This window comes from Struthio camelus, chromosome 1 (genome assembly GCF_040807025.1).
Source record: "Struthio camelus isolate bStrCam1 chromosome 1, bStrCam1.hap1, whole genome shotgun sequence".
In the NCBI taxonomy this organism is placed as follows: domain Eukaryota; kingdom Metazoa; phylum Chordata; class Aves; order Struthioniformes; family Struthionidae; genus Struthio; species Struthio camelus.
This window is the reverse complement of record NC_090942.1, coordinates 212,549,160-212,570,203: the sequence shown is the minus strand read 5'-3', so window position 1 is coordinate 212,570,203 and position 21,044 is coordinate 212,549,160. Positions and strand designations below refer to the sequence as shown.

Here is a 21,044-nt window from a genome sequence, read left to right as displayed (position 1 = left end):
GAAAAACATTTAGGACGAAGAATTTGGTTCTTGATAGCCGCAGGACTGGCTCATGACGCTGTTGGACTCAGCACTGGAGGTACAGGTAGAAATTTCAGGTTTTGTTTCTAACTGCCCTCGCTTTAAGCCTTGCTGTTAGTTTTAACATCTGCTTACCAGTTTACCAGACACTATCTCTACAGCAAAATTAAAAGCATAGTGTAACACGGCCAGAGCAACGATCCATATTGCAAGCTATAGCCTCACTGTATGTCAGACTCGGTCTCCATCCTGCATCTAGGTGTGCACACAGCTTGAGGTGCTGGTAGATTGGGTTGTCAGACGTGTAACTGAAAGTGTGAGTTTGTACGGCACGTGACAGTGTGCTCAAGCTCTCCGTGTCCAGACTGACCTAAATCTCCACAGCAGAATAAGCTTGTTGAAAAAAAGAGGAGTAAGTCAGGGCTTGAGACCAGGCTCAGGTACCCTTACCTGGTGGACACGCTGTCAGCATCAGCTCCATGGGCTCAGAGGACTACTCTGTAGCCTGTGAGCAGCAGTGAGCGCGCCGGGCTCCTTAACGCTTCTGAAGGCATAGCTCGGGAGGAGGGCTTGCCTGCCCATGTTTTCTAATTATACCGATCAGCCTCATAGGAGACACAGCTCCACAGCTTGCCTTTTCTACGCTCTTGGCCTGTTTCAAACGTCTAAATCATCCTCTGTTCTTGAAAGGGCTTTGGAAAGGTAGTCTCTCAATGAATTGTTGTAGAAACAGCAATATAGCAACTGGGAAAAAAGATTTGCTATATGTTCAGTCCGAGCCTCATTAAACATTTGATATTTGATTCATGCTGTTGGGAAAACCTCTTGCAAGCCTCTGTGGGACCTGTATTTTAACTAGACAAACTGAAGAAGCCCCGGCGCAGAGATTGTAGGTCTGATTTAAGCCTCATTTCCTCTTTTTTCATAGTCTTATTCACAGATTGATGTGTGCAAGGGTGACTTTTCTTCTGATGAGCAAGTATATATCCAAAGGGGCTTCAATGGGGTTGACCTAGATTTATCTTGACGGGCTTAAGCAGCAATCTTTCATAGACTGCATGCAAGTCAGCATGAATTTGTGCCAAAGTGGCATGAATTTGCTTGAATTGTGTCAGGACACAACTTCTGCATGGCCTTTAGTGACTGTGGTGCTGCTAAAGATTATCACCTTTTAGGACAAATGGAAAGCTCAGGTGGCCACCACTTCTCATAGGCATTAAAGACTTCATTTTCACAAGACCAGTGTGTTATTCTCAGTTCCTGAACATCTCAGAGGGTGACACAGTTTGTACAACCTGCCTGCATTCCCTGTATAGATGCAACCACTTCCAGTGCTCCCTCTCCTTGGGTACTGAGCAGTGATGTGAATGATGGTTTCTAACCAGTCAGCCACATCTGTTCAAGAAGAAGCTAAACGTCAGTGACGGGTAAATTAACTCCTTTCTGAATAACAGATGTCTCTTTTTTATGTCCTGCATAGAACTCCCTGTGCATAAAGTGCTTCTTATGCTTAGAATTATTAATCAGGTAGTGAGGCCGAGAAATTAAAAAATCTCCAAAGTAAATTTCAGCACATAACTGGGCTCCTTTTCCTTTATTTGTGTTTTACTTCATTCAAATATCTTAATAATGGACAGTCCTTACCAACCTGGCCATCATAGAAACCAACTCTGTTACAAATACACAGGCAAGAGAGTATAGTCCTCCAAGGAAAGTGTAGGAGATAATGCTACCCAATGAAATGATGACAGCTGCGTAGTTCCTCATATTAAAAAAGTCCAGTGTGTGAGATATCTGAGAATACTATACTTGGGAAAGCATAATGATTCCCCTTTACTCTCCAGAAACTTCTGCTCCTACATGCCAGTTCTCCTTTAATTAATGATTGCATGGGGCTGTGGGGTAAATTTATGCAACACAGACAGTCCACTGGTGTCAGCGGCAGGTTTGGACAAAGGTGGATGTTAATAGTTGCTGAACTTTATCTATGACTATCCTGTGTTGTTTTCCTCAGTCCTGTGTTCCCTTTGTGTTTCTCTCTCTTTGCTGTCTGTGGCTCTTCTGCTTTTTCCTCTTATTTCCTTCCCTATAGCAATGACCACTTTCAAACTGGCAGAGTTCCCTACCTGTTCCTTCTTAATTCCGTCTAATAAGATAATCACCAATTAAATAGTTAAAACTTGCAATTAATTATCATAGTTGGGCTTGAACACTTAGTATGAGTAAGGGATGTGCAAAGGAATTCATCTCTTTTAAACATTGTTTCAAATTGTCCCGTTCAGTTCTGTTCTATATCTGTCCTCAAACTGTGCTCATTGCACGGTAATTTGAGCTCTGTCCAGAGGTGCATTATGCAGTCGACAATATAACATTGCATGGGTTCACCAGAATTGTGTGGAAAAGTTGGAAAACTTTCAGTTTGCTCTAGTTCCATGGTGTAATGTTTCTCTCACATCATGTAATTGTGTCAAGGTCTATCATTCCTGAATTGAAAAGAGCATAACTGAACTCTAGAAGAAAATAAAACCCTTACGTGTATTAAATACAACCCTCTCATACCCTTTCTGCAGTGGAATCCAAGTATCATAGTTTGCAACTATATAACAGCAGTTCTAGGGGATATAAGCATGCCTGATTTTTTAACTGTGTTTTCTTCTGCTTTAATAATCATACCCTCTTCGTATGTCTTTGCACAGATAATGCGAGGTTCAGAACACAGACAGGCTGAAGATTTAGGCCACGGTTCAGAATTAGAACTATAAGTCCACAAAGGTCTCGGCTTCGGCTCTGTGACTGGAGCTCAGCAGATGGCAACAAGACAAGCAGCGTTCATCTGCTTTAAGCTAGCACTGGTAGTGGTGATGTTTTCTGGTTGCCTCTCTCTGGCCATGACGTAAGGATTCAGAGATGTAAGGAACCGAAAGGATCACTGGGGTTTTCCAGCCTGAAATCTAGGCTAGGAAGCACATATCCTGAGGCTCCTCTGAGTGCATTCCTCCTTAAAATAGAGGCTAACTTTCAGAAAAGCTTCCAACTTCACTGTAGCATTTTCAGTGATGGAGAATCCACCGCAACCCTTGGTAAAGTGTTCTGACAGTTAATAGTCCTTACAATTAAAAAAGCTAAGTGTTGTTTCTGGTCTGAATTTGTCCAATTTTAACCTCCAGACACTGGATCTTGTCATAAGCTCTGTCTGTGAGAGGAAAGAGCCATTATCAAAGTAGCAGGAAGATGCTCTGAATGTGATTCATCTCATTGAACTTTCAACATTACAGCATCACTCAGGGTTTCCTTTAAGGACAACAGAGAAAATAGAAATCGTGATTCACCTGACCTGTGTATCTGACATCTGCTTTAGACTGCCCATCAGCCCGTCCTAAAGTGCACCTATTGGTTTGCCCAGCCAAGCATGTCGTACGAACTGCTCTTCATTGCCTACCCACTTACTGATAAACTCAGTTCAACAGCATAACATCAAGAATCAACCTCACTAGAGATTCAAATATTGGATGATAACTTCCTGCTTGTAATTACATTTCAAGGCCTATCAGTTAGCCAGTTGTTAATCCACCTAAAGTACATGGCATTGATTTTGTATTGCTCTTGTTTCTTAATCAGATTGCTGTCTAGTACCAACTCAGATGCTCCACAGAAGATAAAATTTTAAAAAGTCAAGGAAAATTAAGGCAATGGAAGCCTCATAGTGTCACAGAGGCTCCTGCGATCCTGGGAGACAGTAGAGCGCAGCCCTGATGCTGAAGTTTGCTGTTTTAAGTCTATGCACTGCCAATATTTCATCATCTCAGTCCGCTCCCAGATCCTGGACCGTAGATTGTCCACTTTGCGTGAATGTTAGTGCATTGCCCGGGTCCTTTTTGAAGTGAACTAACTAGTTTATTCCAAAACAAAACTCAGGTGCTTTTCTGAAGATAGTTCACTGCAGACCATTCCCAGAGGGCTGAAACTGAACTAGATTTGGTTCCTCCAACTTCTGCAGTCATCCATTGCTATTCCAACAGGTTTTGCACTCTCAAAAATCTCCCATAGTCCAGGTGCATCCACTCTGCACTGCTTGGCCTGAGGGCCCAGAACTGCACCATCATGTGGATGCATTTAGAGATGTAGATGTAGCCTTTGAGTCTACCAGGTCCTCTCCCTGCCCCATGGTGTAACCTGGCACAAGCAGTGTTCCAGAGACCCTTCGTCTGTTTAAAGGTAAGCAACAAAAATCGAAGTCCAGCAATTGATTTTTGTAAGCTCTTTTTTCCCATTTCTAGAATCTTTCTGCTCCTTGTCATGCCTAAACCACAGCTGTAGCTGGAGCCTTGAAGACTGCTTATCACATTGACATAAACAATTCAGCCCGTTCTGGCCTTTTTGTTTCAGCTTTTGCTAGTTTTCGTAAACAGTTGCATGCAGCAGGCTAAGCTGAACTTCCTTTATCTTGGACAATTTTGAGTCCAGACCTCTGTACAGCAATTAAAAAAAAAAAAAGGCATAGTTTTAAGATAATTTTAAAATGAAAACTTTCTAGGGTTCAACTGCTTCTTCTTAGCAATGACAAAAGCAAGAACATATACCAAAGGAGCCAAGCCTTTGTCCATCCTGTGGTAGGAATGCTGCCACTGGAAGAGTTTAGCTTGTTGGTCCTGAAATATATCACCAGAAACATCTCAGATTTGCTTAATTTTCACAGATTCCAAGGCAGCATTCCAGTGAACACCTCCTTGGAGGGGCTGGTGAGTCCTTAAAATTAGTGACAAGTATTTGCAAAATCCACCACGGCAGGCCGAACCACTAGCCAATTTGGCATGCACATTGCACTCTTTCAGAGTCACAGGGTCACAGAGTGGCTGAGGTGGGAAGAGACCTCCGGAGAGCATCTAATCCAACCCCCTGCTCAAGCAGGGTCAACTAAAGCAGGTTGCTCAGGACTGTGTCCAGTCAGGTTTAGAATATCTCCAAAGATGGAGACTCCACAACCTCTCCGGGAAGCCTATTCCAGTCTTTGATGGCCTTCACAGTAAGAAAGGTTTCTCTTTCTCTCAATTTACGCCCAGTGTTTCTTGTCCTGTCATTGGTGCCGCTGAGAAGAGTCATCCTCTCTCTTCTTTACTCTTCCAGTCAGGTCCGGTATTTATACACATTGATAAGATCCTCCTGAACTTTCCCATCTCCAGGCTAAATAGGCCCAGCTCTCTCTGCCTCTCCTCAAATATCAGATGCTGCAGTCCCTCAGTCATCTCAATAGCCCTGCACTGAACTCAGTTCAGTAGGTCCACATATTTCTGTGCTGGGGAGCCCAGCACTGGACACAGTGCTCCAGGTGTGGCCTCACCAGGGCCGAGTAGAGGGGAAGGATTACCTCCCTCGACCTACTGGCAATGGTCTGCCTAGCTCAGCCTGCAATGCCACCGGCCTTCTTGGCCTTAAGGGTACATTGCTGGCTCATGGTTAATTTGCTGTCCAGCAGGAACCCCCACCCCCCAAGTCCTTTTCTCAAAACTACTTTCCAACTAATTGGTCCCCAGCCTGTCCTGGTGCATGGGGTTATTCCTCCCTGGGTGCAGGACTTGCCATCTCCCTTTGTTGAACTTCATGAGGTTCCTGTCAGCCCATTTCTCCAGCCTGTAGAGGTCTCTCTGAATGGCAGCACAGCCCTCTGGCGTATCAGCCATTCCTCCTAGTTTTGTATCATCAGCAAACTTGCAGAGGGGGCACTCTGTGCCCTCATCCAGGTCATTAATGAAGACGTTAAATAGTATTGACCCTAGTATCAGCCCCTGGGGCAACACCATGAGTGACTGGCCTCCAGCTGGACTTTGTTCCACTGACTGTGTCCTGTAAGCCCGACAAATTGGCAAATTTTCAATCCACCTCACTGTCTGTTTGCTTAGCCTATACTTCATCAGTTTGTCTATGAGGCTATTGTGAGAGACAGAGTCAGAAACCTCGCTAAGGTCGAGGCAAACAATATCCACTGGTCCAGGACTGTGAAATAAACTTACTGGGAAGATTGCCCTCCAGGTAGGAACAGAAGTTCTCAGCTTGCATAAAATTAGTATTCTCTCTGCATAAAGGACCTTTCTTCCAAAGATCTCAAAATCCTTCTTGGAGTCAGTTAAAATGCTGTCCCCATCTAAGGGCTCAGGAACGTAAAGCATAAATGAATCAAATGGGTTGCCTTAAGCATCTCTGCAAAGTCTAACCTGTCCAGCAGTACCTCCAGGGTCAGGATAAGAATAGCTGCTGGAGGGGAACTGAAGAGAGGAGGAGGAAAATGGGAGGCTCTGCCAAGGCACATCCTGTATTACTTTCAGACAACCACCAAAAGATCAAAACAAAAATTTCGTCAAAGAACTGAAACAAAATACTGACTGTCTTGAGGTTATTTTAAGTTGAAAGAAGACATTTACCAGCAGACTTAAAAAAAACCTTAACTCAGTATCTGTTACAAAGGAAAACACGTTAAGACACAAACTCATCTTCTGGAGTGTTCACACTTCTGTATGAGATAATGGAAACCTCACTCTGGTTCACATTTTTCTCCTTTCGTTGATTGTTCCAAGCAGCTCAAATTCCAGTCACAAATATAATTCTGGCCCCTAGCTGGGAGGCAGAGTGCTCCAGCAGTATTCTCATCCTTGCGGATGACAGCAAAGGATCAGCAAAGTGTGCTGGCTTTTTTTGCTGGTTCCTGGTGACATTTACAAACATATTGTTGTGGGGGTTTAGCTGCCTTTGGATTCTTCCCTTATTACAGGAACACAAAGATCGGTGGTGGCCTAGGGCTGGAAAAATTATTTCAAGACCTAAGGTCTCTGCTAGACTAAGAATTGCAAGGGAAAATTACTGTGGAGTCTGTGGGGATAAAAGTAGTGAGCATGGCATTTGTGTAGAAATGATGAGGGCATCATCCTGGTCCCAAACAGCATATAGCTCAGTGGAAGCATCGTCCAGACAGCATTAGAAATGTCTGACAAATCTATGAGTGTTTCTTTGCTCGCTTGCTGGGAGCTCCACCTTCCAGATGGTAGTCCACTGAGGACAGTTGGGAAACCCTAAAACTGAATATAAGTGGAGAAAGGAAAGGATATGCAGGGTTCCCTTCAGAAGTGCCAGGGTCCTGTCTTTTTCATCTATTTGCACTAGGCATCCAAAGATTCCTGATGAGGAACTGGTGAGGTGCTAAGAACTCATTGGAAGCCAAACGCTTCCCAAATTGCAAGTCTATTTTTATACTTATACTTATACTTATACTTATACTTATACTTATACTTATACTTATACTTATACTTATATTTATATTTATATTTATATTTTTATTTTTATTTTTATTTTTATTTTTATTTTTATTTTTATTTTTATTTTTTATTTTTATTTTTTATTTTTTATTTTCTTTTTTAAATTAGGCATAATAAGGTATTATTAACCTCAAAAAATGCCAGAAACAGGTTGTAGCTGCTCAGGATGGGAAAAGTTAATAAAAGCTAGAACTCTATAAAGTCTCTGTCATGGACACATCTAGGGGACAAAGGAGGAAAATGCACAAGTGGAATAGTAAAGTGTGGGTCTCCAGTGCCTGATGACATTTTTGATAAAGAGGGGAAGGGAAAAAATGTATACTGAACTGAAGGTAGTAGCCTATAAGAGGAATGATTTCATGAGACCTGGGTCATTATTCCCTGTGCTGGCAAAACCTCAAGGACTTTGGGTGTGCTGGACTGGAACAAGTAGGCATTTTGTCATTAAGTACAGGCCAGAATTGCTTATATTTATTTTACTTGCAACTAATTGTTTCCAAAACTTTACCTGACCTTGATGAATGTTTTCTTTTTAAGCTTGGGGGTTATTCTGAACAGAGAGTCATACGAGGGTGGAAAATGGTAACTACTCAGTGGAACTGCAATAATTGCATCTTTGCCATTTTAGTCTCTCCACATGAAGTAGAAAATATTTTAGTGGCATGAAATTCACAGAGGCTTTGTAAGGGCAAACTGTCTCTGCTGAGTATGCCAGATACCCCTTACAGCACTAAAACATTCGTATTAGAAGTCACTATGAGTCTTTTGTGGTGACGCTGGGTGGTGACGTGACTATGGCGGTGACAGTCTTCAGCAATGTCCTACCCCAGAGCGCTATACTTTGAAGCTGTCTCAGGAAGTTACGAATCTACTGCCTGCCAGGCCAAACGTGTAAAGCACTGCAAAGTTTTAATATAAAAATTTAGGACTCTGACGCAGAACATCAGAAGAAGCTGGGCATAGTGGTGTATAGGAAAGGTCTGTTCCCATCTAGTCATTTCCCCTTCAGAGCTGCTTGGCAGGATGGTCTGTGAGTAGGGTGCTGACCTTGACATGAGGAAATTGGAGTTTCATTCTCATTTGTGCCATGGAGCCAGTCTGTATCCTTACACAAGTGAATTATATAAGCTTAGATCTACTCCACGCAGGGCTGTACGGGTACCCAAACTAGGTCATCCCTAAATCTTACAGGGGAGTATGGTTGAATCAGCATATAGCAACTGTGATTTAACAGCAAGATTCCAGTTCTTCTGGCACTATGGCAGTGGTAGCGCTGGTGTCTCCCTTAGCTCAGCACTACCTCATGTGCTCCCACTCAAATCACTGGGATGTGAAAGACTTCAGTGGGTGATAGCCTAGGCCATAGTTAATGAAAACACTTCTAATTTTCAAAAAAATTGTTCTCCTTTTTCTAAACACATTAGCTAATTAACATTTTATTACAGCCTCTACGGATACAGGAAAGGATTTCTGGTCTTGGTTTAACAAACCAAGCAAATCAGTAGGTGTGTTAGGAACTGGGAGTGAAGCATGTCCAAATGCTTTACTAACATTGAGGCAAAGCATAAGGTTATGTGATTTTTTTTTTTTTTTTTCTGATGAGGAGCAATGTCTGCACCTTGCTGAGGATGATGCTGGGGAATAGATCTGAGAGGAGCCGGATGCTACCGACGGAGGGCAGAGTTATCAAAGCTGTATCTAGAGCTCAAGGCTTCCAGTCCTCCTTCGGAGCCACCACAGCTTGCCTTGGCACAGTTCAGAGTGACAAGGGGCTCCCTGCTGAGTTTGCTGGGGCCACACTGTCAGGCACGTGCCAGAAACAACTCATCTGCAGCTCAGCTGGCCATCAGGGTCGCTCTGCTGTGGGATATTTTGGAAGGGTAGGTAGATACCTTCCCTCTGACAGTGCCCGGTGCGTCTATGCACAACAGCTCCTATGACTGCGTGGTAAAGGTTTTGTGGCGAGGGTCTACCCTGAGCACAGTTCCTGCTGGCCGTTGCAGGTGGATGGTGACTGAGCCCGGTGACTGGCTGCACAGCTGCCGAGGGAATTTTGAAACAGCAACAAATTGGGAGGAATTACTGCAGTATATATATTCGCTTTCTGAATCTTTACTTCAGCTCCCATCTTAATGCCTCACACCTGAGGGATGACCTTTGTCCATCAGACTTCAGGATAGAAGCCAAATGCCCTAGTTAGCTGAGCTGCTGCAGCCACCTTCTGCTGCAGTTCATTTTTGCAGCTTTTTTTTCCCTGACCTATTACGAATTTTTGCAAACAAGGAAGCTGGGCTTTTCTGTGAAGACCTTTTGCCTTGAATCATTCGGGATCTCCTTCTCAGGACTTACTGTCCTTGCAAGCAGGTTCAGTATCAGTTACCAGCACCCTGCAGTCAGTCCTCTGAGGTCTCACCCATCAGTTTATGTATTTGTCTCACAGCATCCTTCCGTTCTGCTTGGGTAACACCTTTGCATGAGCAATTTAACCAAGTGTATTAGAGAAGACGTTCAAGAGTCTCTTGGGCACCCCCATTTTTCCAACTCTTTGTGATTTTGTAAACAGTGGCTATGTCACGCTTTTTTATCCAGTAATTAAGGCTTCCTCTCACTCACATGCTTCTGCCCTTCCAGACCATATGATGTGGGGATGTCCTCCCCTCAGCCGTGTGGTAGCAGACTGGCTGTGTGGTCTGAGTCTGCAGCTGGGGAGAGGCACATTCAAAAGGTTTCGGGATGTCAAGGAAAGCTTTTAAAGCATACAAAGAACGGTGTAGAACTGATATTTCAACTAGACTTACATGATGATTGTGTTGCATTCAGTAATCTATTTTTTTATAGATCTGATGACCTCCCCAGAAAAGTCTATGGTAAAACTCTACCTATTGGAATGGGAACAGGCTTGTTCTCCTTTGTTTTTTATTAAGTACACCCAATCTATTAAACATTAACTTGCCTCCTTCGTGGTGAGAGCAGTATGGGATTTAAGAATGTCGTAAATGCTGGAACATGACTTGTAGCCTTGCCTTCTGGCAGGATAGCAAGAATACCCCAAAGCAAACACTGCTTGCACCCAGGGTACCCCTCGGTCATCATTACAAGATCATGCTCCATCACCACCCGCCTTTAATCACTGCAGACTTTGAGCTTACTCATTCTCTTTGCATGAACGAAGTGCGTGTTTATTACTCTACAAGGGCTTTATATTATTCATTCCTGGAGAAAGCAAAGGGAAGAGCAGTGTTGTTTGTGCCAAACTCTAATTGCAGAACACACTGTGTCCTTTCAAATGAGGCCCCGCATTTAATGATGATGCTCTTCTAGTGCAATCATTTGCAAACCCATCTGTTTCTCCATCTGCTGTAGGGGAATGAGAGTGCTGGTTTCCTTGATGATGTTGCAAATATCCCATCTGCGGGGAAGGAGGTTTCTCTTAAACAAAAATGCAGCCAGGTATGAAACAGCAATGATCGTCCCCAAACTGAGAAGCATAGTGAATGTTTTAAAGGGGAACAGCTGAATGTAGGTCCCATTCACGAGGGAGCAGCCTGGGTACCGGATAATAGGCGGGATTTTTAGGGCAGGCTCCCCTGCTAGCAGCCTCAGGAGAAGCCCAACTAAGAAGCCAGTAGCCGAGCCGTAGGTGTTGGTGTTGGGAACGAACAGGGTGCAGCACAGCTGAGGGAAGAGCAGGGCATACACCAGCTCCCCACTGACGAACCAGAGGTCATAGACAGAAGAGGAGTAAAAAGCCAGACCAGCAGCTCCAGTCCCAAAAACCAGCATGGAGGCCCTCATGGTCCATAAGACTTCTCTCTCAGTAGCCTGTAAAACAGGAGATTGCAAAGTTACAGACACTGGGGACTCCCTTAAATGATGTTGGTATTGTTACACTGAGACAAATAGCTTGTCCCAGCTACTTGGGTATAATTTCAACTGACAACATCAAGCTTTGTCACCTGCCACCACTGCACTGCTTCTAGGGGGAACAACAGCATTTGGGGTGCTACTGGTGCTCAGCAGGAGTAGGTAGAGCTTTGATGGTGGGGTTCATCTGCTTCCAGTGAGCTGTGGCAGGGAGATGGCTGAGAGGTGTTGGCTTTTGTGGAGTCAAGTGCCAGTGTTTCTGCTCTGGGACGCGACAGCTGCTGGGTCTCGGGTCCTCGGGAGTTTCAGACTCCTCAGATTCTGCCTCACCCAGAGCCAGAGGGATGATTTGCCTCCTTCAGAGCAGCCTCTTTTACTCCATAAGAGCTCAGCAGGCACCTGGGGCAGAGGTTTATGCAGAACCCTGTGAAGAAAGAGCTGCACCCCACTCCAGGCCAGACTTGCGAGGATCAACACTACTCTACACGGTCCCACTCCAGGGAACCCCCCAACCCCTTCTCCAGAGCTCTCGCTTTATCCAGGTGGTGCTCACCTCCAGCAGCTGCCGAAGGCAGGCACCCATTTTGTCCCATTCCAGATATGGCCACGGCCGTATAAATTGGAGAAGTGCTTTGTAATTTTAAGCCTCATGACTTTATGCTATTCCGATTAACACCCTGGTCCAAATTTTATACCCGTCACCTTATAACGAGCAAGACTCACTCTAGTGGGTATTTATATCCCTACTGAGGAAATGAATACCATTAACCTGTGTTTTAAGCTCTGGATCCAGAGCTCAATTCAGCAGCTGAAGGGCCCCTCTGATCACTGACAGTGCAGACTGGCTTTGAATCTATCCTGACACAAAAACATCTGTCCTAATACAAAAACTTTTGAATGCCACAACCCAGTACCTTTTTCCTCAGGATTTTTCTGTAGATATTGTGAGCGAACATGGAGCTGGCAGAGAGAAGTGCTGAGTCTGCAGAAGACATTGCGGCAGCAGCGATGGCTCCCAAACCAACAATGGAGACGTATGCTGGGCAGAGATAATGTAAAACAAATGGCAGTATCATGGCTGATTCTCCTCTGTCTAGTGGACTTGGAAGACCATAGTTTGTCTCGTTCCAGTCTTTAAAAGAGACAGGGAAAAGTCACAATAAACCTTTCATTAACATTTCTACTGTTTTTGCACCTACCTTTCCACAGCGATCAGCCACAGCAGGGCTAAGGATGGATGGCCACTCAGTGTTTTAGGATTTAGATTTATTTCTTGCCTTCTCTTGTGATTACTACAGGCTAGGAAGCAAGGTAATGAAAGGACGGGGGGACTGCAGATCCAGGCAGGAAATACCTACATTTATTATCATCTCTTTATGCAATGATGAAGGCCACAGTAATCCAGTACTAGATGCAAACAGGGTCTTTTGATCCTGTGAGTAGTCGGTTGAATGCACAAAGAAGCAGTTCATGAAGTCAGAGAAAAAAAGGGCTGCAAGGTACTTACAGAGGTTCTCTACTCCCTCCCTGTCCTAAAGCATGGCCAGTGCTGTCCTGTGACTCCTGACCTGACAGATTTATAGTTTTTAAGAACTTCTCTGATGAAGATTTGACATCGTCCCCAAACAGTAGGCACTCCTGTGTCTCACTGTCTTTATCCCACTAGAAAGTATTCTTAAATACTTACCCTGAGGTCTCTTGTTGGGGTGTAAGCCACTGCCTTAGCTGTAGCAGGCATAGGGAAAATCCCACCTAAACTCAGGTTTGGCCACCTTAATCCATTAAGTCCCAGACAACTGTCCAGTCTGCCTCCTTCCTAGAACTATATTCTCTTGTAGGTAGTTAAATTAATTAGGAACCTCTCTGCTTAGCCCAAGAGTTTCTCAGGTGAATATGTTTCATTAGCCAGGTATGCTTAAGAGGTGACTGACCTGGGAAAACAGACTAACTGAATTCTAGGCTCATTCATCTCTGCAGAGATGAAGGGTAGAAAGTGTGTAACTCACAGCCAGGCAGTCAGGGGCCCTGCCTGCAGAGTGACGCCCTTCATGTGGACCTCTTCTAGGATGAAAGGAGCCGAGATCCCACAGGTTGCTGCCTCTTGGGTGCTTTGATTACACCGGTACTAGCACACACTAAGGGTTGGGCATGCTGGGCATGGTTAAAAAACCCTAATATGGTGCCTTATTGGTTCCTTAATCTCAAGGCAGAAGCAGAATCGTAACACGAGCAAGACCAGCTTGCTCTCTGGACAGTCTATACAATGGATGCAAAAGAGATGAAGGTCAGTTGGCTGGGCAGAATTGAGCTCTGGAGGTCTTCAGGAGCACTTTTCTTACCTGGCCTTGGCTATAATTTGCACCTGAAACGAGCTGATTACCCTTAGCATACTGCAGCTTGTACTGGATCCACATTTTTCCTCTTCCCCAGTAGTATCTATAGGAAAAGCTGTGCTCTGTGTGCTTCCAGGAATGGGACACTTTAAGATCAACCCACTTTCTAGACGTTACTTGCTAGGAGAAGGGAGTTTTTCTCTGATGCCCCTAATGACAGATGAATTCATAAACATCAAGCTATATCTTTAAATGTTTAGTGATCTGGCTTCTCTTTAGCTCCTGCTCACAGCCAATATAAGACTAAACACCCGTGCTTTGAGCTTACAGAACTGAACATTTTGATTCCTTTGAGCTTTTTTTCTCCTGAACATTATTAACAATCAGTAGTAACACTAGTGGGTTTTACATGCAGAAGGTAATAACAGGATAATGTTTTGTGGCGAAAAGGATTTTACAGTATTTTAAAAATCTTTTTGAAGCATATCTACCATACCAGACACAGCTGATGACAGATTCTGCCTTCATCTTTCCTCACCAGAAGGTCCATGAAAGCCATTTCACCATAATGAAATGGCTTTATATAGGCCTTTTAGCTGTATAAATATTGCTAGGTAGTCATGCATTGAGCTGCAGAGAGCTCCAGGAGTCCGATACAGGCTTCTAACTTGGTAGCCAGATCTCCCACCAAGGGCTTCTAGGTACGCTCTGCTCCTGAAAGTCTGAGCCATGTAATTGGAAGATTAAATTAGAACTTCTTTGGGTCTCATTTTAACCACCGTTGGTAAAAAGACAAGTTCATTATTCAGAGACAAATTATTTAGTTTTACCTGTTGATGCTGCAACTGCCCCAACGAGCACAGAGGGGATGGCCATTAAGAAGCACCCCAATCCGGAGAGATAAGAAATGAGCCTTGCCTGTCCCTGTGAGGCAGTGGAGAGGACTCTTTGGAAGTACGTTTGCCACGGGATGGTCCCAAGCACCTGAAACATTCAAATGTCAGCAGCATTCCCTGCTTGACTCCTGGGTGCTGTAGAGTCAACCATCCACTCTGAGTGGATGGTAATCTTTCCTGTTATAAAACCCTCACGTCAAGTGCACCAACTCTGCTCAACTTCAGCCACTCAGGCTGAAATTTTCTATGACTGAAGGTGTTCTTTTCTTTTGTTTTAATTGTGATGGGTGTGAAAATTTGAAAGACTTTGAAACACTGAGACTTCTGAAAAATAAGTTATTTGATGCAGCAAAAGAGGAGTAGAGGAAGGGAAAGAGAAATTTGTCAGGGAAGTGACTTTTGTAAAGATTTACTCAAGCTTGGCTAGAGTATAACCTGAAAAAAAAAGCCATTTTTCACTTGCTCAGCAGACAAATTTCATCAGATAAAATATGAAGATTCTGTACTGACCAAACAAGCTCAAGCTTCTGTGGGTCTCTATTGCCAATCTAGCAAGAGAAAAACAGCCTTGTTTATACTAGTAGTTCAAAAGTTGAGTTGTGCAGTGGAGGTAACAGCACCAAACATGCTAATGGTCTTCAGTACTGTTTTCTTAATAGATTTTTTTTAAATAGAGAGAATTAAACATAATCACATTAAAAGTACATTATTGAGCCTATAAGGCCAACTTCTCAAAAGATAGGAAATGGCCAGTTTAGTGTCTGGTGTGGAACTAGTTGTCTGGATGGTCTTACTGAAGAAGCACCGTTCCTTCACACAGGTGCTGGGAGTAAGGAGAAGGCGGCAGGATACAGAGTCTCTACCTCTTCTGTCCAACCCAGAGCTGAGCCCTGGATATCCCCAGCCCATTCAATGTGCTGCAGAGCGGCTGAGGAACGAGTTTAAACTTCATCCTGCCTCTGCCAACTGTGCAATGTAGTGCTCCTGCCTGGAGGAACTCACAAGCTTTCCAGACAGAAAAACCCTCTCAATTCCTTCTCCCAACCACCTGTCCAAGAAATATTTCCTACCAGATAGAAGAAGTCATCCAGCCATCTTCCAATATGTTGTTTTTCTATTTTCCCGATCCAAGGGGCTTGGTAGGATTTATGAGTTGCAGTGTAATAAATACTTTCTGTTGCAGAGTTCGTCAGGGCGAAGGGGATACAGACCCACTAGGATAGAAAAAGAGATAGTCAACCAGTTCCCCAGGGTCCTTGTTCATGGGGGATCCATTCAGATATAGAAAGTAAGGTACATGTAGAAGACAAAGTTATGTAAGATTCATCCCAGACTAAGAGAGTTTTCCTTTACTCTCCTTCCTTATTCTATATCTACACATTTCTGATCCATAGCATCATCAAGAGTACAAGTCTGTAACTCAGGTCAATTGGTGCCTTCATTAGTCAGACCTCTTTCCTTTCCTGCCAAGATCATTCTGGACAGATTCTGCAGACCTTACTTGTGGGCAGCTGCATTCACCCAGCAAGGCCAATAGCTTGTGTAAGTGCTGTCTAACATATACAAAACCTGGAAGACCTCTCTGAAGGTCTTCTTCTGAACAGGAGCTGTGGGGCAGTGGCCAGTGCTGATGCAGTCATTTCTGGCCTCACGCATGCTGAAAAGAAGAGCAGGAGTTTATCCCTTATCTTAGTTAGGAAACTGGTAACAAAGAAATACACAGGACTTGCCAGGCTGATGATAATGAAAATCAGCTGGATGACATCCGTGTATGCAACAGAGTAGAGGCCTCCCAGTAGAGTGTAGAGTATGACAGTGCATGCTGAGAGGATGATAGCCAAAGAGCTTCCGATATCCAAGATGACCCTTATCGTTGCTCCTGCAGACAAGGAAAATAGCTAAGTATTTTAACATAGATTTCATGCATGAAGTTGTGGAATACAGAACAAATAGGGATATACTACTCATGGCAATGGAGTAGTTCCCTTTCTGTTTTCTAACAGATTTCCTCTTCCTGCCTACATCTCCTTATCTGCTTTGGCTCACTCCAGAGTGTCTCCTTGTCCCCCTTCCTCGTTCTGGCAAGACCCTTCTCACCCAGACTCCCAGAATGGCTGCATCTCACAGCACTGCCTTCCCCACCCCTTCTTCTGGGCTTGCCCAGCACTCTACTTCCCCACCCCCTGTCCATACACACCACTCCTGTCATTATCTCTTGACAGTGGCATCACTTCCTGCAAAGCCGGATCCCCTCTGCAGCTCTACCTCAGCGTTGGCACACCTTGCTGGCTGAAGAGCGTGTGGTCTAGCAGAGAGCAGACAGAGCTAGGACTTGTGTTCCCTTTCTGCTTCTGTTACCACCTTTCTGCATGGCCTTAGCCAGGTCACTTTGCCTCTTTGCATCTGCTCTGCCACGGGTAAGATCAAGGTAACAAATCACATCGCCAGAATTCTCTACTATAATCTAATGAATATATATAACTGCCAAAAATGAGCCATTTCCATCAGTTTTGTTTTAAACCTAAAGAATATATTTTTCAGAAATTAGAAATGGTTATGTTCCTCTCACAAAAGGAGACAAGAAGCACAGCTTTCCACAGCTTAGTCCAATACAATTCCTAAATCTGTATTATACTCTGCTTATTGTGCCACATGATCTTCAGCAAATATAATAGCAAAGTAAGTGTTTACCTAGGGAAGCCAGGATAGCTGCAAACCAGAACACCTCTCCTAGCAGTGGTGGAATGAAAAGTAGGCTTCCCATCACGTTCCCATATATTTCTTGGAGGGGGTCCATCACTGTCACATAATTCTTGGATCTCATCGGATTTACGAAGAAGAAACCACCTATCAGAAATGATAACACATGCAGAGTTCTGTGAAAAAGTTATCTCCCAAGAAAAATGTCAGGGTTTATATCAGACTCATATAGCAAGTGTGGAATTCAGTCTGAGATCAAGACATGTAAATGTAGTTGTCCTCATGTGAACTGCATGTCTGAGCTCTCTTATAGGCAATGGACCCTAGAGAATGATGCAGCTGGCCAGACACCAGGGACTCGATTGCCTTGCCTAAATGTGGGGATTTCACCCATCTGAAAGGTTCTAGGTTATCAGGGACATCTGCTTGTAGCTGGCAGTTATGACCCAGAACTTTTGGGAGACCTACATCTTTCTGGCTTGGCTACTGGAGGTGCGACAGGATCCCCTAGGGCATCCCAAAATGGCACAAGATACCTGTGCTTAGGCAATTGAGGTGTACGCCTAAATCTCTGCTTAAGACTTAGCTGAACTCTAGGTCTGTTGACTGTATTCAGTACAGCTCCATTGACTATAACAGGAACTTGGAGATGCAGCTGACAAGATACTTGCGTGTAGACCACCCGTCATCTCCAATGACCTGTCAACCTGAATGCCACGAGACACACAATTTTCTGAAATGCTTCCCTAGACAAATGTCAGTAGGCAGAGAGAGAAGCATTAGAGACCCATAGTTGGTGAAAAAGAACCAAATATTTTGTCCTTGACCATTTGATGCACCATACTCATATATATTCCTTTCGCATTTACATTTTCAGTTTAGTGGCTTCATTGTCTCTTCCCACAATTACATCATTTTAAACTGCACACTGAACTGAGTCCCACCCACCTTCATCTAAATATTAGATCTTTGTCACACAGCAGCCTCATTAAAACCAAAGAACGTGTATTGTGCCTAACCCTGAAGCCAGCAGGACTGCTTGTCTGGGCACTACTGACCTGAGTAAAGATTGCAGGATCAGCCCTGCACTCCCCAATTTCATTAGTAAGAATTACTCACATACGAAACGCTGGCAGTATATTTCCAGGCCTGATTCATATTCACGTCAGTTGGACTCTTTTCTCTGACTTGACAATAAAGGTTATTGCTGTTTTAACAATTATTGTGCAAGGTCTGCACAAGTTTCCTTACTTTAATCATCAGGTATCCTTAGAGAGTTACAGCAAAATCCAGTGTGGCCTGGAAGAAACTTTGGTCTTTACCGTCCCTCTTTACACAGAGGAAGATAGGCAAGACAGCTCAGTCTCAGCAGGAGTCCAATAATCCTTGGAGTCAGAAACAGGCACAGGACACTGCAAACCTAGCTGGCACAAAGGGTGCGTGTCTGTTTCAACACAACAGCAAACGCCTGTTAAGCGGGACTTAGCTGAATCCACCAGAAATTAGTCTTGCAATAAGACTTGTCAGAAGGATGCATTTGAGTGGTGATGGATCAAGATGGCGTTCTTTCATTGCATAAAAATTTAAAAGAAAAAATCGAAATAATACTGCTACTCTCAATATCATGTGACTAATGGACTGTGGTAAAAAAGTGATGCCCACATAACCACGTGTTTCTAATGCTCACAGATAAGATTTTTTACCTATAAATTGCTCCAGGCAGGCAGGCAAAGCTCTGCACCTGTTCCAAGCCACCCCGATTTCAAATGTTTCAATTTAGAGGATAGGATTTTAAATGCTTTTTCTGAATTTATTGGAGACTGAAGAAATGAAATCACCTTTAAAATATACTCTACATTCTGTTACCCATTGTAACACACCCAGATGATTTTTAAAAAAAGTCTTACGATGTCCTGACTACTATATTAATTGTTTACCAATAACAAGGGACAAGGCAAATCCCACAGGTGCCTGGACCCACAATAGTCCTTTTGAAGGCAGGTAGACAATTTCAGCTGTGCCGTTGATATATGCTCCTCCAACCCAGGTGGCTGTGAACATGAAAGATGTAAAGGTAAGAGATATGATACCTATTCTCAGCTAGTCTCGTAGAACACTTTGAGAGCTTGGAAACCTTTTGCTCATATGCAAAACATTTAATCACACACCTGTTTTTTTCGTAAATCTTCTCACATAGTGATATGTACAATTGAGTAGGGGTAACAGCATTAGAATCCCATCCTAAATAAGTTTAAGGTTAGGTTCAAGAATGAATATCTGTGTGTGCATGCAAAAGCTCATCAGTGTTTAGGCATTTAGAGGCAGTTTGAAACTGCCCATTCTTTATTTCATTCTTTCACAGTGGAAGATGCTCGCTAGAGCAGAGGGAAGGGCCTTTGTTATTCTGCCATGACTGAGTCTCCCTTACACAGGCTAAGACAATAGACCTTATGAAGAAAAAAAATGCGAGAAGGCAGTGCAGTCAGAACAACAAACCTAAGGATGGCCCTAACTAAATATATTAGCTAGACAGATAGCACTTGGGGCAGCCTTCACCAAAAAAGAAGCAGGGAAGCAAATTCCAGATGATATCACGCAGCTGGGGGAGAAGAGGACAGAGGAGCGCAGCCGGCGGTGGGGAAACATTCTCTCTTTATAACTCCCACCAGGTGAGAGCCAGTGCTCACCGTAGGGACCAATTTATTCCATGCAGGATTGGATTATTCCGGAAGTAAAGGTCCTTCTGTTACACAGAGTAACAGAAACTGATGCAAGACTAAGACCACACTCCTCCTTAATGAAAAGCGCCACATTCTTCAGGCCATACTCTTTAATTTAAAAGAATCTACATAAACATAAGGTTCTGCACAAAGAGGTCTAGAAGAATCCATCCCCAAATGATTCACGAAACCACACTCCTTTAAAGCCGTGCTCACGTTAAATGTGTCCTGACATTAAAGGATGTAACTTGCTTTGAAAGGAAAAAAAAGGCCCCCAGCTGCATGTAATATATACGTTTTAAGAAGAATACAAACATTCCTGTAAGAAAACTTACCAGTTGCAGTAAACAATCCAATGAAAACATTTATATTCCTCCCTCCAACTATGGCCATTTCAGTGGGGTTTCTGTTCTTCTGATCTTTTTTGCTTTTCCAAGAAGCCCAAATTCCGGTAGCTAAAGTTAATGCATAAAACACACTCAAAGATACTACACCTGCTATATTCAGAGCCATCTTCTGTTGCTTAATTTAGATCACAGAGATGAATGATGGTTTTATGACTATTTTCATTCGTAGACTTCACAATGAGCAAAAAATAGAAAAATTATAAAAAAATATTGTTATCTTGTAAAAAATCCCCCCAAAACTGATAACTATTAATTTACTGCACTTTGGGAGAAATGAGGCAGTCTGAAACAGAGCTGTAATCCCAGAAGCCTGAGAACTGGATGCAGAGACTACTGGTCATCCTTCAGTTTCTACCCTTCTGAGGGAAATATCCAATCCTGCTTTTATGGGCAGCAGAGAATATGAGGCTAAGAATAGGCATTGATAAGAGTAAATGAACAGTATTGAGAGGGGTAATACCAGCTTGGCTTAAATGAGGCTAAAAGTTATATTTGGTCTGGTAGGAAACGGTATGTAAATAATCCGTATCCGTTTCTCTAGGTTCTATGCACAAGGTTAACACAGAAGATACTGCTAAGAATTTGTTTATTCACAGTTGACTGAACTATAGCAACCAAAATAAACTCAGGAAATGGTGAAGGAAGATCTACCGATGATCAGTTGAAGGAGCTATATTCAAAGCAAGTGCAGTATCGCTTCATTTCTGAACACAGGCAGGACTGGGAGGTTTTATCAGACTGTGCAATAAAACAACAGCAAAGATACAGAGTTTAACTACTTTCTGAAGCTCCCTTTAAA

At 43.5% G+C, this 21,044-nt stretch overlaps 1 protein-coding gene across 1 annotated transcript; it reads right to left on the bottom strand.

The window, feature by feature from the left end:
• Positions 1 to 10,514: 10,514 nt before the first annotated feature.
• Positions 10,515 to 20,674, bottom strand: LOC104150095 (high affinity choline transporter 1). Its single transcript, XM_009684115.2, has 8 exons — positions 20,174 to 20,674; positions 19,056 to 19,169; positions 17,110 to 17,265; positions 16,149 to 16,297; positions 15,489 to 15,632; positions 14,353 to 14,506; positions 12,104 to 12,321; positions 10,515 to 11,147 (listed from the first exon to the last, which is right to left on the bottom strand). The coding sequence occupies exons 1-8, from the start codon at positions 20,349 to 20,351 to the stop codon at positions 10,626 to 10,628; spliced, it is 1,635 nt and encodes a 544-aa protein (XP_009682410.2). The 5' UTR covers positions 20,352 to 20,674; the 3' UTR covers positions 10,515 to 10,625.
• Between the last annotated feature and the right edge of the window lie 370 nt (positions 20,675 to 21,044).

Coding starts and splice junctions, on each gene's coding strand:
- LOC104150095 (XM_009684115.2), bottom strand. CDS start 20,351: ATGGCTCTGAATATAGCAGGTGTAGTATCTTTGAGTGTGTTTTATGCA. Junction 12,322..14,352: donor GGCAGTTGCAGCATCAACAG/GTAAAACTAAAT, acceptor TCTCTTTTAAAG/ACTGGAACGAGACAAACTAT. Junction 11,148..12,103: donor GAAAAATCCTGAGGAAAAAG/GTACTGGGTTGT, acceptor CCTGTTTTACAG/GCTACTGAGAGAGAAGTCTT.